Source organism: Oxyura jamaicensis, chromosome 5 (assembly GCF_011077185.1).
Source record: "Oxyura jamaicensis isolate SHBP4307 breed ruddy duck chromosome 5, BPBGC_Ojam_1.0, whole genome shotgun sequence".
NCBI classification, from domain to species: Eukaryota; Metazoa; Chordata; class Aves; order Anseriformes; family Anatidae; genus Oxyura; species Oxyura jamaicensis.
Genome location: NC_048897.1, coordinates 22,154,124 through 22,170,515, shown reverse-complemented (window position 1 = coordinate 22,170,515; position 16,392 = coordinate 22,154,124). Strand labels below are relative to the sequence as shown.

At 39.2% G+C, this 16,392-nt stretch overlaps 1 protein-coding gene across 1 annotated transcript; it reads left to right on the top strand.

The window, feature by feature from the left end:
* The first annotated feature begins 965 nt into the window (after positions 1 to 965).
* LOC118168275 (carbohydrate sulfotransferase 9-like) lies at positions 966 to 8,263 on the top strand. The gene is made up of 3 exons (XM_035328551.1): positions 966 to 1,079; positions 3,403 to 3,550; positions 3,980 to 8,263. The coding sequence occupies exons 2-3, from the start codon at positions 3,457 to 3,459 to the stop codon at positions 4,828 to 4,830; spliced, it is 945 nt and encodes a 314-aa protein (XP_035184442.1). The 5' UTR covers positions 966 to 1,079; positions 3,403 to 3,456; the 3' UTR covers positions 4,831 to 8,263.
* Positions 8,264 to 16,392: the final 8,129 nt, after the last annotated feature.

Here is a 16,392-nt window from a genome sequence, read left to right as displayed (position 1 = left end):
GTATAAAGCATTTGACCTGGCAGCATGTTTTGGCTAAGCTACAAAGTGATAAGTTAGCTGGGCGCGTGTGGAAGGAATTAAACGCTGGTTAACTGACAGGCCTCAATCTCATAATCTGAAAGAAATGCTTCTGAAAGGGTTTTACAAGAAAAGGTTCTGAGGGTCATTCCTCTTACTACCTAGTTTACAGTTTATTAATGTCCAAGAAAAAAATAAATTAAAATTCTGATGAAATCTGCAGATTCCAGTAAGACATGCAGAGCTGAAAACAGTAAGCAGTAGCTAGCTATGTATGGTGACTTATAATGATGTGATCTGAAGAACAAGCAAAAACCAACTGTGCAGTATAGGGCTGTTACCTAATTTCTATCTATTATCTATATATAAAATGTTATGCTTTTCATTAAAAACAATTTAAAAAAAAAAAAAAAAAAAAAAAACTACAACATGTAACAAGGACAAACCAGGTTAATGCCCTGTATTTAGTTTTAAGTATACTCTCATCTTGTCTGGGATGTTAGCACCAAAGAGGCATTTAGATCTCTGACTTCTTGTTGTTAATATTCAGTTCGAAGGCATTTCTACCTTTTTTCGAGTCCTATGGTACTGTCTTTCTACCTTGCGTTTGGTGGCCCATCCGGCTACCCTTTGGGTACAGCAAAACTAGAGATATTGTGTTGATATATTCACCACACCTTGGCTGAGGAATGCCTTGTAATTACCCATTTACACTTAATTCAAGGCAGGATGAGGTAAAATGCAAACAAAAGAATTAATTGCCTCTAAAACAGACAACACAACTACAAATACTTGTAAAAGATGTTAAGTGAAGTAATAGGAGAAAAAGTTCATCAGACTGTGAAAAGCGTAACAATGGTTTTATTTTTTCCCCCCTTTTTATTTTTAGGTTATTTTCCCCTCTTCTGACAAAATGGTTCTCAGAATTTTCTTTCCTTGTTATACCTCATGTTGTCCTTAGGTGTTTTACATCATTGAAGACCTCGTGTTACACAGAACACCATACTGGGATCTTCCATCAGAAAACACTTTGAGAAGTAGACTTTGGTCTTCACCTTCAGGTAGCAGCTTCTTTGAATTGTCACATTGACCTCACTCACTTCCTGATGGAGCATGATAGCTATTACAGCCAGTCTGCATTTTGAAGATTTCCAAGTGGTGCAGACAGATATAGTCTGTCACTTCGGAGCTCATTCTGTTCATCCTTATTGTCTGGCCATTCTCCTGAATAAGCATTCCCTTGCTTCCACAAATATGCTTAAATGTCTTAGAGGAGTTGTCTACTGTGTTTGATGAGCTTCTTGCCTCAAGGAGGTCACTCTCTCCCATTTGCCTCTGGTAACTCACTGACATGTTTCAACACAAAATGTGCCTTCTGGCAGATCCTATATTCTATAACAGTTGTTTAACATCTATACATGATAAAAATATCTAAATATGGTAAACTTTCTGATTCCTGAGACAGGTATGATAACAACTACCCTGAGGTGACAGTATATCAGGTAACTAAAGCCCAACCTTCTTCTCCTAAGCATACTCTAAGAAGGATTCCTTGTACAGAATTATTTAGTCTAATTTGTTTTAGTTGCTACATGGTGTGACATTGTAGATGTGGTCTTTAAATCACTTCTGGGAAGAAAAAAAAAAGAAAAAGATTACTGTCTTGGAGCTGGTAAGATCAATGACCAATCTGACTGACCTTGAAAGGCTTTGAAAACAGTGCTTGATGCATAAGAAATCAGTAGATCACATGGTAAAGGGAGAATTGACATACAGTGAAGAAAAGGTTAAAGGTCAAAGATCAACACCTACATTTTCTTGTAGTCTTCACAATGGTCTTTTGCAGATAAGAAAATGCAAAAATATTGGCTAAATGCCATAGTGCATAAAAATACTGTGTTCATTTGAATGAATATTGTAACAGTTTAATGTAGTCACAAGTATATGGTTAAAATATGCAACTGCAGATTTGTTCATGTTGATGTATAGACGTTAGAGATAGTGAACAGTTATCCTTCTTCATTTCTAGGGTTGTGCTTACATTAAGAGAGAATTACTGATTAGTAATGCTGCTAACTGTATGCGTCTGAAGATAATCCTGATATTGATGTGTGATACAATAATCACCCCTCAGCCCTGAAAGAATCTCTGTGTGCAAGTGCATTTTCAGTGCTATAATAATCTACTATTATACCACTAGTAGATGAGCCTACTGCTGTCTTGGAGCATACAGGAAACCCATTTCCATTTTGGCAGCTGGGATTTATGTACATCAGCACTGCAGGGGGGACCCCAAATAACTTCCCGAGTGGTCCTGTTGCATCTCTGTAAAACAAAAAAAATGAAGTTGTAGCCTCAAGAAATCAGGTGAGGATTGTTTTTATTGCCAGCAGCTTCAGGGTAAAAATAATAATAATCAGAAGTCCAAAAAAAACCAAAAAGACAATGTTATTTGACTTTTTTATGATACACTCTTTATGGGACAGAAATAAAAAGTCAAGTCTTCAAGCAGTTACGGCTTTGCACTTATTTGTTGGTATTTCAAATAAAAAGTAATTAAAAGTATGCTGATGAAGAGATTCCTAAGGGAGCAACACAGTAAGACTGCATGGAGAAATTTAGAGAGCTCTATCTCTGGGAAGTACATGGGGACATAACAAATGAGTAGAGTAGAGGGAATACCTTGACTGTTGCACTGCATTGGCCTTCCCTCCTTCTACATACTTCCTGTCACCATGCACCATTTTGGGGGACTTCTGCTGCAGCAGCAACAGCAGCACATGCATACTCTGCAGTCTCTTTAGGAGAGAGAGAATGAGAGAATTAATCAATTGTTAGTAGTTAGAATTATCTGCTGGAATGTAGAAGAGTTTCTGCTGCACTAAATATTGATTTATTTTTATGAATTGGAAGCTTCAGTGAAGAGGAGGGGAAGACTCTCATCCTTAGATTTGCAGTTAGGCCTGTTTCAGGTTCCAGAAAACTGTACTCCCAGACTCTAACAAGCAAGATTATTTTTTTTTAAATAACATTTCTAATTCTAAATGATTTTATTACTTTTGCACAGTGTGAAGGGGTAGATGAGTTTACTTAATGGGAATACCAGCTTTAAATCATGAGAAGTGAGGAGTACTTGCTCATGCACAGTCCATTGTTCTGAGAAAGTTGGAACTCTTTTTAATACTTTTAAATGGTCATACTATTTGTTTATGAGGTTTAACTGTGTAAATGTGAGTCTTTTTCTTTAGAGAATGTTTACATGTTAGCAAAGCATGCTTTAGTAGTGCATAAAGGTCCTTCTGCTGTCTTAAATTCTGTAAGAAAATATCACATCATCTTTTTTATATGTCATACAAAGTATGTATTTTATTTCTTTGTTGACAGAAAGGCAGATATCCAGTTTAGAGATTACATCTCCCTCCTTCGTCTGAAAAGAATATGAACCAGAAGGCATTAGTTTTCCTTCTCCCAAATTTTATTTTTGGGATAATTATTTTTGGATTTTTCTCTATGAGACAAAAAAATCTAATGGGTGAGTAAAGAATTTATGAACTTAACCATTTCTAGAACCAGTTCCATCCTTCTTAAATGTGTTAGAAAGTAGCTGTGATGCCCAGGTAAGAAAAACTGTTAAAATATCAAAGGCTTTGTCACTGTGGTGGCTGTCTTAGTAATGTACTGGGAGAAGAGTACTACAAAAACATTTGATATTACAAGTGTCTGAACATCCATCAATCTCAGAGTAATATTACTAATGTTGACAGTTTTCATTTTAAAGAACTTTTCACCAAGCAGGACAGTTTGTTGCATTTTTGCTGCAGTAGTCAAGAGATGGGAAACAAGAAATACTTATTTGTTTTGGCATGCAGGGAGAAAGTTTGAGTTCTTTGGTCTTCAAAGAGAAAGAGAATTATCTAAGTCTATTTCACACAAACAGTTTAAATTTCTTCCTTGGTTGCAGATTCTTTTCATGTTCCCACTGAAGATTGGCTGGCAATTCAAAATGATCGTAAAAACACACTGGCTTCTGTCTGCCAGAAGAACAACCTTCTTAAACTAAGAAGCAAATTGGATTCTCATGTAGCAAGCCAGCTCTTTGTGGAGCACAAACATAAACTTACCTACTGTGAGGTGCCCAAGGTAGGCTGCTCCAACTGGAAGAGAATCATTTTCATTCTGCAAGCAGGCTTGGAATTGGAAGCTTCTGAAATTGAGCATGACCACATCCACCAGACCTCACTGATCAAAAGGCTGGCTGCTTACCCTCCCCCTGTACAAGACGAATTTCTGAACAATTACACCAAAGTGATGTTCACCAGACATCCCTTGGAACGGCTGGTTTCAGCTTACAGAGACAAGCTTCTGCACTCTGAGCCATACTATAGTACCACTGTTGCTAATGAGATTAGGGCAATGTTCAGGAAAAACAAAAATTCTTCCGAAAAAGTGAGTTTCCAGGAGTTTGTCAGCTTCATTATAGCAAAACCAATGAATACTCTTGACATTCACTGGAAACCAATGTTTCTTCTCTGTGATCCTTGCAACGTTCACTATGATATTCTGGGCAAGTATGAAACTCTTGGGTTGGATTCTGAGCATGTTCTGAAGGCAATTGGTGCACCAGAGAGCCTACAGTACCCCAGCCTGAAGAGGTATGGCTCAGAGAAACGAACTAATGGTGATATCACCTTGGAATACCTCAGACAGTTGAGCTCAGAACAAATTGAGAAGATCAAAAAATTGTATGAAATGGATTTTCTCTTGTTTAACTATACTATGAAATATGAGGATTATTTTTCGCTGAAAAGCTAATATAGGTTAAACAAAGAACATTTTCATTTGTACAAGATGGGCTGAGCTTGTACTCATGGGTACTTGATAGATAGGTTTACTGCTGCCAAGATTTTACTAGCATTTGAAAACATGGTTTTATTCGTGCTAAGCACTCTTGTAACAAATCCCTGCCATGATCCATAGTACTGTGATTCACCTATATGAAGAGATTTTCTTTCTGTTGAGCATTATTGGGATATGTTTGCTTCATGAGACTGTTTATAAATGATAGACTTTGGTCTGTTGGTAAGAGAAAGGAGAAGAATGAAGAAAGTTATTTTTCACAATGAGAAATTTACATCATTTTTATATACATGATTTAAAATTTTTATTAGAAAAAGACATATAAAGCTATATATAATCTGATTTATCATCAAACCACTCTTTGTCTATAAAAGCCTCAAACATGAATCCTGTAGGAAAGAAGCAAATAACTTCAAATGTTTGGAGCTGCATTACACAGAACTTAATGCCCTGATCACATTCCTCTCTGGCAGTTCTCTCATCACAGCTCACCAGCCTCTTCCCTCAAGCAACCATAGTTAGCAGCAGTGCAGCCAGGGTTTCCCTTAGGTCTCTCCCAAATTTTCTGATTCTTTTTACCACCTTAGTAAGCATTGTGGTCTGATCAAAAAGGGAAGTTCTCAAAAAATACCTTTCTTAGAGAAGTAATTAGAGGTATCTTCTAGACTGTACAATGGGTATGGTGCAGGTTCTAAAATCATATTGGAAATGTGTCTCTTACCTGTTCTCCAAAAGCACTTACAGCTGACTGACTGGCTTGGGCTTTTCCCATTTGTGCCTGCTAATGGCCAGGAGCCTTGGGGACTTACCTGAGTGTGGTACTTAGGTGGAAGTGAGTAACTAATAAATAAATCTGTTCTACCTGTTGTTTTCTCACCTCACAGGAGGATGAATGCAAATTAATTGCAAAATTATGGTGAGGAGAACAATGAAGCATGTGGGAGAAGCCATTCAAACCATAATCCCTCTCTTCTATTCTTAGGTGGCTTTGTTTTAGATCCTAGAGGAGTCTATAATTGCTACAATGTTAAGTAGTTTTGCCCCCCTTTTTAAAAAATAATATATTGCCTGGTGCCATTGAAAAGTATTTACTACCATTTTAATTGTAGCAGTTTTTAGAAATTATCTATTAGTATTAACACCACCTTTAGGGGATGTCAGTCTCTCAGGAGCTAACTTGCTGTTTCTCAAATCCCACTGTCAAATGCAGCCAACTCCTATCAGCTGAACTTGCAAAGGACAACGGCTGGCAGGCTAGTCCTGGATCCAGAGTTGGCTCACAGCTACTCATTACATACGAAAGGGGTGAGGACAAAAATAATTTAATTGTACTGCAGCCAACTACCTGTATAGCCATTCCTGCCAGCAGCATGGTCAAAGAACAGGGAAAAAGAGATTGGGGAAATTGGATGAAATGGAATTTGAGTCAGAGGATTGCAGGGAAAGCTCCCTGTGTACCTAGTAGGATTTAGGGATGATCTACCCCAGAGGGAAGAAGTGATACATCACCATCAGCTGGAAAGAGTGAGACCATGGTGACAGCTGGAGCTGGAAGAAGCTGCGTGCTTCCCTCCTCGATGGCAAATGGTACAGGAAGCCAGGTTTACCTTTCAGTACATCTGGGAACTCTTGTGTAGATGAGTATTCCATAAATGAGACAGGAAGGGATCCAAAGTGAAAAGACCAAGCAAACACAGAAAATTATTATTATTTTTTTATTATTTTTTTAAATAGCTTGTGATTTTCTTCAGAGTGACTCATAATTCTGGATCACTGTATTTGGTGTCCCCACAGTTCTTCTATCCACCAACACTGGATTGCTCATGCCTCCCTGGAAACCCTGTGCTCCACATGGATTTTTTTTAAAAAACTTGAGCTGAGGCAAAGGAAGCTGGAAATGATTCCCATCAAAATGAAGACTATGCAGAGGAATGTTGTCTCTAACTCTTTCCTGAATTAGAATCGGTGCCATCTGCAGCTATGTGCTTCTTCAATCTTTTGCCAGATCATACAGAGGAAGAAGAGGGAGAATAAGATTTGCTTGATAACTTGCTTCTGTATAATAGATCCCTCTGGAGCTGTAAGCTTCAACAAAGGTTCTTTAATTTTCTGGCACCATCAGCCAGACTAGGAAAGGTCTGAAGAAGTGATACTGACCAAGTTTGACATGTTTCTTTACTTGTCAGTACTCTGGCATTAACATTCCCCACCAGTTTTTTGCTGTTGTGTGAGTGGCTTTCTATTCTTATTTTCTTTTTCACACAGGATCACATATTCTTCCTGCAGTGGTGACAGAAAATTGATGGGTAATTCATTCATCACAAACACTGATATTCTGTCATTAACAGAAGGCCATCTGTTGATACAGGAAAAACCTCTGTAGTTATTCATGGCAGACTTTCAGACTTCGCATTTACTTATACTGTACACAGCACACTTCCATGAACCCCTGGCTGTTGTAATGCTGTTTAGCTGGTGTGATTCTCAACAGCAAAGGAAAAAAATGTGAAGGACATACGCATGCAACATCAGATGTTTTAGAGATAGTAGCATACAAGAAGTATAGATTGTGTATTACCAATGCTAACAAAATTGGAATACTAGTTTATCTATTGAAAAATAGAGAAAAAAGCTTGGTTATCACCTTATAAAGACTCTTATAACATTCCCCTGCAAGCATCTTTTCATGTTCAAACCAGTTCTGTGAGCTTGATAATCCACAACATCCTCCCACCCTAAGAGCTGCAGTGCAGAATACAAAAGAGCTCTGCAATGTTCCAGAATTAACAAAAACTGTGGTGACTTGTTATATGCTATCAGTGGAGACTATGCCACCTTGTCTAGTCCCCAAATGAACCACAGAGCTCGTTTCACTAAACAGCTTTGTAAGTCCGCCAATGAAAGAACTTACCATTATTTCACCCTTAATATTGCAGCATGATAAAAGCTGACAAAGGCTTTGGACCTTATGCTAAAATTAGCCTGCAAGAACTACAAGACACTTCTAAACTTTGTGGTGGAAGTGAGAAGACAATTACCTCCTGATAACCTGGGAGAGACATTTTCTGTATTCTCCTCCCTACAAGTACATTATCCAGAATAGAGGCTCTGAGCTGAGCTGGCCTCCCTCCTGGAGAAGAACCTTTGGGAAGCTTCTTTCATTTGGGGGCTAACACTGGGTGATATTTTCCTGCAGGAAGGTGGGTGTTCGCAGCTGGGAGCAGGGATGGGGGTGGCATGGCAAAGAGAGGGGCTCAGGCCCCAGGGTGGACTAGAAAGGGTGGGGGATGTCATAATTTGTCTTCTGATTTATTATTATATTTGTCAATATTATAAGCATTGCTATGTTTTATTTCTAATTGCTATAATAAACTGTAGTGAGTTAACACATTAATGTATTTGTTCGTCCTTCTCAGTAACATCTGTTTAAAATAAATGCTTAGGACTGTTCCATCAAATCTTAAAGTAGGCCACGAGCTATTAGACAACAATAAACACAAAGTCACTTGGCTCTGCTTCAGTACATTAATATAAAGCTGTCTCACAGGAATTTTAAAGAGTTGAAAGAATTAGCAAGGATTAATGAATGTTCCAGCTTGGATAAAAATGAAGCTAAGCTGGGAAAGAAGAAGAAGCAAAAAATCTTGCGAAGTTAAACTTGCTGCTGTCCTACAAGTCTTCCTGTTCACGGTGAGGAAATATGAGAGAACTTCCCCCTTCTCATAGATATCCACACATATGCCCTCTCAGGTCAAATATTCACAAACCTGACATCATACCTTCTTTGTGAAAGTATAACAGATCCAAGAGTTGATCAATGTATTTCAGTAAGGAAGATCATTTCACCAGTTGTTCCATCAAACAGACATTTCCTCCACTTAAAAAAAATAAACAAAAAGTGATGATTCTGCCCTTAATAGTCTTAAATTTTCATACGGTTCTGTATGTGTCTTAAAACAACAGGCAACCCTTGATTAGTGGTTTCTTGTTTAGAGAATTTCCCAAAGCAGGACTGCTGTCAACAGAATAAAAGGTGGTTAGAGAAGAACAGACGAGCAATGAAACTTCAAGTGGTTGCTGCTGACACAGAAATGTCTTCTGACCAAGGAGAGGACCAGGAAATTTGACCTGTACAAGTCATTGCTTGGGTGACAGAGCTTACGTCTAGGAGGTGATTCTACTTGTGTTCAGACTGTTAATACATCACAAGCCATAAGGCCTACAATCTGCAGTTTTCTTGGCTTGTTCTGTCATAGCGCTCATCTCCCTCCCAGAATTACATTCTAGATCATGTTGTATTATTATATAGACATATAATATAGTTTACATAAATTAATGTAAGCCAAACTAAATCAAAACAGGTAGAGAATTTACCTGGATGGAAGTGCCAGAAATTGCAGGAAGTTCTCTTGGAAGTTTTACCTGGGTATTGAATGTACACAGGTGTACAGTTACAATGCTGCTTCTAGTAAGAATTGCTTTTAAAGGAAAAGGTCAAATGTTCATAAATCGCAGTCAGTACACTGATTACAATTACAGTGAATCATCAGATCCAAAATGGGTGGATCAGGTCAACAAAAAGAAACCTTACCAGAGCTTACCACAGTGTCAGCACTACCTGTGCGTGTGTCACCTTTGTCCATGACTTCTGTCCATGACTTCTGACTTCTTTGTGTAGCATTACGTCCCCAGGATCCTTCTGTAGCTTCTCTGTACCACCGCTTAATGAGATGAAAGGGCTTTCTCAAAAATTTCTGCTATCTCACTTTTTAGGCATATTGTTAACAAGTTTAGACATTGTGTGTGGTGTCCCACCAAAGGTACAACAGTTCAGCAGTCGCTGGAGTTCAGAGCAGAATTTAGCAAGAGTACCTGAAGCCAGGTAGACATACTCCACTTGATACTTCCATGAGTTAGCAGAAGTATGGGGAAAGCTTTTATAGTTACAAACCTATGACTAACATCCCTACTCCCACCTCACTCGATTGCATTGTCCCCCCTTTTTCCCAGACTCCTCCTTCAGTATTCACCTGACTTGCATGTGTGGACTCCTGCTGAGTTCCCGCAGTTGGGGGCCACCAAGCAGGTGCTGCAGATGCTGGCTTAGGCACGGCTCGTTGCCAGGTGCAGGTAGCTGGAGGTATTGCAACTATTGTGAGAAGGCTTTTTGTGTAGAGAGTTGGTCAAGCACCTGCTCCACAAGTGAGATATTAATATAAGGTGAGATGTAAATATAAAGCAAAAGAAGTTTTGAAGACTTTTTTTTTTTTTTAAAAAAAATTTTTCCCTGAAATTAGACTAATCTTCCACTCAGATAGGTTTAGTGGCTTAGAGAGAAAGCTTATTTGAGGCTCATTGACATCATCAAGTCTCAGAGGCCTCTGTTAATTATAAACCAAGAGAGACAGGAAACTCCTTTATTAGGAGCCGTCGTTCTCTTGCAGGTTAAATTTAATTTACCCCCAGAGATCTGTTAAGACTTGTCACCATTTGTCCCTACATGGTAAAGATGCCCCTTGAGGAGCCACATCTAGCTATTGTTAGGCATGGAAAAGCAAAGTAGTAAAGCAGGGAGAGAATTCACCTGACAGCTGGCCATTAAAAAAATGATTCTGGGTCCATCTTGTTCTAGGAAAACAGCGTGTGTAAGAAAAACAAGGGAAAAAATCAATGTAATGAATGTAACCACGTTATTGTCCTGAAGATTTTTGGTATGGCTTAGTAACTGAAACATATACACTGCTGAAGGCCATTTTTTGAGTTTGTCCATTAGATTCTTATCTGGACAACTGAGGTTATGGTTTTGGCTTCTTTGTTTGTTTGTTTTTGCATTGCTGCATAGCAACTGTTGCTACAGGTGGACCCCTACAGGTTTTCTGTTCTTAAACAAAGGGTCATAATGATGCTTTTACAGGCAGTGATATTCTTCATTGCTTTCACAGCCAGACACCCATTGAGCTGTACACCCTGTCAGAATTTGGATTTGCTCCATAAGTTCCCGTTGCTCTTGTTTACACACCACGTGACTCTCAGGAGTGCCCCGTCTCCCTGCCGGCAGCTGACTGTGTGCTACGTGTTAGGCAGCTAGTACAGCCTCTGCCAAAGCTTTTCATTCCACTCAGCTTTTTCTGTGTTGTTTGTGTCTATCTGAAACAGGTTTTGCCTCCACATTCTGCAGACCACAGGTTTAGGAGTTGATGAGAACAGTTACTATTTCTAAAATTATAATATTATAAATAAATAACTTTCTATGAAATAGCTTTGTTAACTACTTATTTTGTATGTGAGCTGGTCTATAAATTCTTTATATGAAGTCTTGATGTCTTAGTAAAGACTGTATTGCAATTCCTCTTTGCTTTGCTTTATTTTGTTTCCTAATTTATATTCTAATGTGTTGGCTTTTATGAGTTTAAAAGATCCTTCTGTCTTTTGGAGCAGCACTGAGAAGTCTGAGTAGAATCAGTCCTCTTACTGAAGTGTGCAAGAATCTTTGGACACCAGTGAGGACCAGAAATGAAGCATTTGGAACCAGAAAGCTGGGGACTGCACCCTGGCACTGTGCTATGGGTCACCTTGAGGTGGGGCTGATTTCAGCAAAGCCTGGCTTGTCAAGGTCTCCTTGTCTCTTAAATTCTGTCCTATAATTAAGTTTGTATTCATCTGTCAAATGACAGATGTCAAAAGGCCTTGGATGCCAGATACACTGCACATTACCTGTTTCTAGAAAGATTTTTGTTGAGATTTCTGCAGGCGTTGAAATCAGCATTCAGTGCTTTTCCACTGATATGTGTAATCGTTAGCTCCCCTGGATCTTTCTGCAAAGGAAACTCCTAGAAGTTGTAGAAAGTGAGCCTGAAGCTGACCTCAGGAGTCCACCTTGCCAGGATTTGTTAGATATCATTTGCTGTTTTATGGCACCTGTGTCCTAGCCTCCTGTTAAAGTTCGTGTTTTTAATTCAGGGTCCTGCCACCAATACCAGTCACTTCCTACAGCTGGCCAACAAAGCTGTTTTTCAACAGCTTAGCAAGCCAGTTTTCTCAGGCTTTGCACCTTGGATGTGTTTCACAGAGCTTTTGTTCATCTTTGCTGTTCTCATTTGAATTCTCTCTAGTTCCAGGTGTTCTCCACCTCCTGAAGCATGATACCAAAAGCTGATTGCAATCCTATGACCTTACAAGTGCCGCATAGATTGAAAGAATGAAATCAGGTATGTCCAATATTATATTCCCATTTGGACTGTGAATTTATTGTTATCACTACACTATTGCATCACCTCTTGCGTTCATAAGACTGAACCATGTCCTGCATCCAAAGAACCCAGTACTTGAAACCTGTATTCTAATCCAAGCTTTTGAACCTGGAGCTGTTCAAACTCTTCAGCTTCGTGTAGCTGGACTTTTAGAGTTGTTTTTGTTTGTTTGTTTTGTCACCTAGTAGCCTTGGAAATTACACAGATTCAAACACCCATAGGTCTTTGAAGCTAGTAACCAAATTATTCATCCAAGTTCATATGGGGCCATCTGGCGGTGACGTGTGGGCTAGGCAAGAGTGAAATATCCGAAGAAGTACATGCTGTCTCGTGTGTTTCAATCCTTTTTTTTTTTTTTTTTTTTTTTTTTTTTTTTAACCTGAAGTCTTGTATCTCAAGATTCTCATGCCTGTTCTACTTCTCTCCTCCTCTCCTTCTGATTCTCTCCCTCTTTCTTTGGAACAAGAATTCAGTTCCATCTTGGTTACAAGTGGATTTCTTGTCCCAGTACTTTGTTCATCAATTGCCGCAAACCTTTCTCCCTAACAAATGTAAGGCTGCCCAACTTGTGACACTGGAAATTAGCTTGTCCCACTCCAGCAAGATCTTGTTTCTGTGCAGCACGTAGCTTCTTCCAGAGTGCAAGCCATCTCTCTCTCTCTCTCTCTCCCTGCAAGTGGGCAGGAAAATGTGGCATTTTGAGTTAGACTTATCAGCTAAGGAGCTGATTAAATGCTAACGACAACATGATTCAATATTTTTCAATTGCACACATTTGAAAAGGCATTTTGTTTTGTGTGCTTTGATTTGTCTCTACTATTGTTTCAGGAAGACATTTATCCATTCATCCTCTTTGAATATCTCTTTATGACTTTTCTTTATGTGATTATCTGGAAAATAAGGAATTTTATACAGTCATGTATGAAGATACAACCTGCCATTAGGCATTTTCTGAGTAAAGTGCTTTAACATTGCTTTCCAGGAATCCTTCTGTGTATGTATCAAAGGGAGAAGGTTTTCATGAAAATGATGAAAACCTGCCTATGAGGGAAATGCAGTTCCCAAAATGAAAGTCAATACCTGAAAACAACCCCCCAGACACTTCATTTCAGTCTTCCTTTATCTTCTCAGTCTGGTATTTCCATTTCTGAAAGTGCTTGTGTACTCATGAAGGAATTACTCAAACCCTTTGGTGAGTACTTGAATAACATTTAAGTGAAATTAGATTCATTATTCTTCCAACTGATGTACAGAAAAAAAATAATTAGGTTCTAGTTAGTAAACATGGTAACTAATTAATAGTCTCCCTCCCCAACTAATAATAATAATAATAATAATAATAAATCAAGCTAAAACTAAAGAGTGCTCTTCAGGTTGATAACAGTCTCACTGGGGAAGCAAGCAAAGCTCTTCTCCTTGCAATTCCAAAAAGGATGTGTTTTTCCTTGCTTCCTTTCTGGTCATCATGCAGCTTTGCAAAATGGCAAGTAATATACTGGATACAGGGGAAATTATCCTAGACATTTTTTGTTTGTTTTGATATATTTTTTCCATCAAGTTAACAGTTTTTTAATGTCAGTAAAAGTAAGTTTGTTTGTTTGTTTGTTTTCCTAGTACTTCTGTGGGACTGTTTGGTTATTACTGTTTATTAGGACAATTTGTGCAATTAGTCCCTTCAAAAATAAGCCTGGGGATAAAACAGTGGAAAGCACCAAGGGTGTGGGAGGCTGCAGGTATGCCTGATTGCTGAGATGCCTATTCCATCAGAGGAATCAGGAGAATGCATTGAAAGATTGTCCACTCCTGGGTTATAATATATTAATGTAATTTCTTATGAAGAAAAATAGATGGTTTAATCCTCTCTTGCTTTCTGTGTCTTTTTCCAGCAATTTGCTGCCTTGGAAAGATACAGAGAGTTGGAAACCCAACCTGATCCCAGTTACTGAAGAGAACTCCATGCTTTAGCAACCGTCTAAACACCAAAGAGAAGAGCCTGATCTAAACTGAGCACACAGGTATGGCAGCACTAATGTTTGCTTTAGGGTCCTGGGTAGTTTATTGTCATGTACAGGACTGAAGAAACCTACCAGAGCAATGGTGTATGAAATCGCAGAATTTATCCAGCAGGCTGAAGGAGAATAAAAGAAATCTAAACTCTGATTGTAAAAAAAAAAAAAAAAAAAAAAAAAAGACTGGCTGGTCCTTGCCCTAGGGAAAGCAGAACTTCTAATGGTCCCCATTATTGATTTACTTCAACAGAAATTGAGAGTTAACATTTCTTTAGTGCAGAAATCAGAAATTATATTCCTTTCAGCTACTACCTGCTTTACTTTCATAATGATGATGGTGATGATGTAATTAAAACATCATACGCCTTACGAGAGGAAAAAGCTTGGAGAACCAGCTCTTAAGCATACTTTTTGATGTTCTTTTACCTACCTTTCACACTGATTTACTCTTGCAATATTTAGAGCATTAGGCTGTCTGCAGTCGGTCACACAGCACCAGTGGTAATGCAGCATCAAGGTTACCATGTAATCGTCGCTCAGCTGTTGGAAGGGTCCTATCACATGCTTCTCAGAGACACAGCCGGCAGTTTGGGGGGCTTGTAGGTGACAACAGAATACGGGACACCTGCTAGGGGGAAAGGTGTGGCCAATGTCACCCAGGGCGCGTACAGCGTGCGGTGGTGCTCCGAGCATCCCCGGGGGCGGTGTGGGGCCGGGCGCTGCGGCGCTGTCCGCGGTGCTGAAGCTCCCCGGTGGTGGCAGGGGCAAAGAGCCGAGCGCGGCGAGCAGGGGTCGCTGCCCGGCTCTTGGTCCTCCCGTGATCCAGTCTGCACAGCTGGGAATGGCCGTGGGACAACAGGCTTGCTGGGAGCAAAAGTGGATGTTGTAGGCTGGTCGGCACTCGTGTGCAATTAGGTCGTGCTAACGAGCACCTCTGCATCCTAGACAAATAAAATCCACTCTGAGCAATTTTGCATGAGCACAAAACAGACTTTCACATTAAACAGAACTGCTTGCTCTTTGCTTAGTAATTATTTCTGCTTGAATTTTCCTTAAAATACACTCATATGGCATCATTGATATCTTAGAGTGTGGCTATGACCTTACAGGGTGCACTTGATTTTTTTTCTTGTCAAACAAACTGCCAAAGCAAACTGTGTGGACACATAAGTCTTTACTCACATAGCTATTCAATTGATTCAGTGAGAAGTTTTAAGAGTTCTCCAGTAATTTCCACCCATTAAAGGGAAATAAAATCCTGTGACTGCTGCGATGTAAACTTCTGAACACATCTGTGTTATAACATCCATCATTAAAAAGACCATTTTAATTCAGTTACCATGCCAGATTCCTTGTTGGATAAGTACTGCTAGGGATGCTTTCTATGGAAAACATCAGATTCTGCTTTAATCTTTGTTTAAATCTAAACTAGTGATGCTATTTCAGACTCAGTTTTCTCTGTAATCTGAAATGTTTTATATTTTATACTTTTCAGCGTGTTAAAACTGTGATAGCCCATAGCTGAGATGTCTTTTAATTTCATCTATTAGGGAAGTGGTGTGATTTGTTCTTTAAATACTGCTCCGGGCTGCAAGGTGAACATGTGAAATTAAACTTCTTGAAACAGCATGTGTGTCTGTTGAATGAGGCATATCCCACTCTTTTTTATGCTATTAAAAATCAGGAGTAAACCCCCAGAATTTAATGTAATCATTACTGTAAGCATAGGCAAAAAGTCCCTATGTTCTGAGGAGTTTATAAATGGCTAGCCAAAAATAGCAGCTGTGCTTACTTAAAGAATAAAGCTCATTAGTGATTTTGCTGGAGGAATTATCTTTAAATCAAGGCTTCATACTGCACTTCTTAGAGCCAGTTGACAGAGAACTATGGAGAACGTGGTTGTTACGGTGAAGTCTTCCTCTAATCATCTCAAACATACAATAGCTAAACTTCCTCTTGCTTTGTCATTACAATTTAATGTGGATTTTGTGATAAAATGACAGCCATGGAAGCAGAATCTTTTATTTAAGCTGAGAACAGGAAGAACAAAAGCAGAAAACACATGAGCATCTCGGATCCTCCTCCATCAACGTGCAGCCCTCTGAGGAGGGAGCACACAATGCACTTTTCAAGCCAACAAAGGAGCACTGTTGCAGCAACTTACTCCCCTGGCTGCACCTCTCAACACACACCTGGGGCCTCTTCTCCTCCCGTCGTGTTCTGGTGCCTGAATGCCAGCCCCGAGGCTAGCAGCAGAC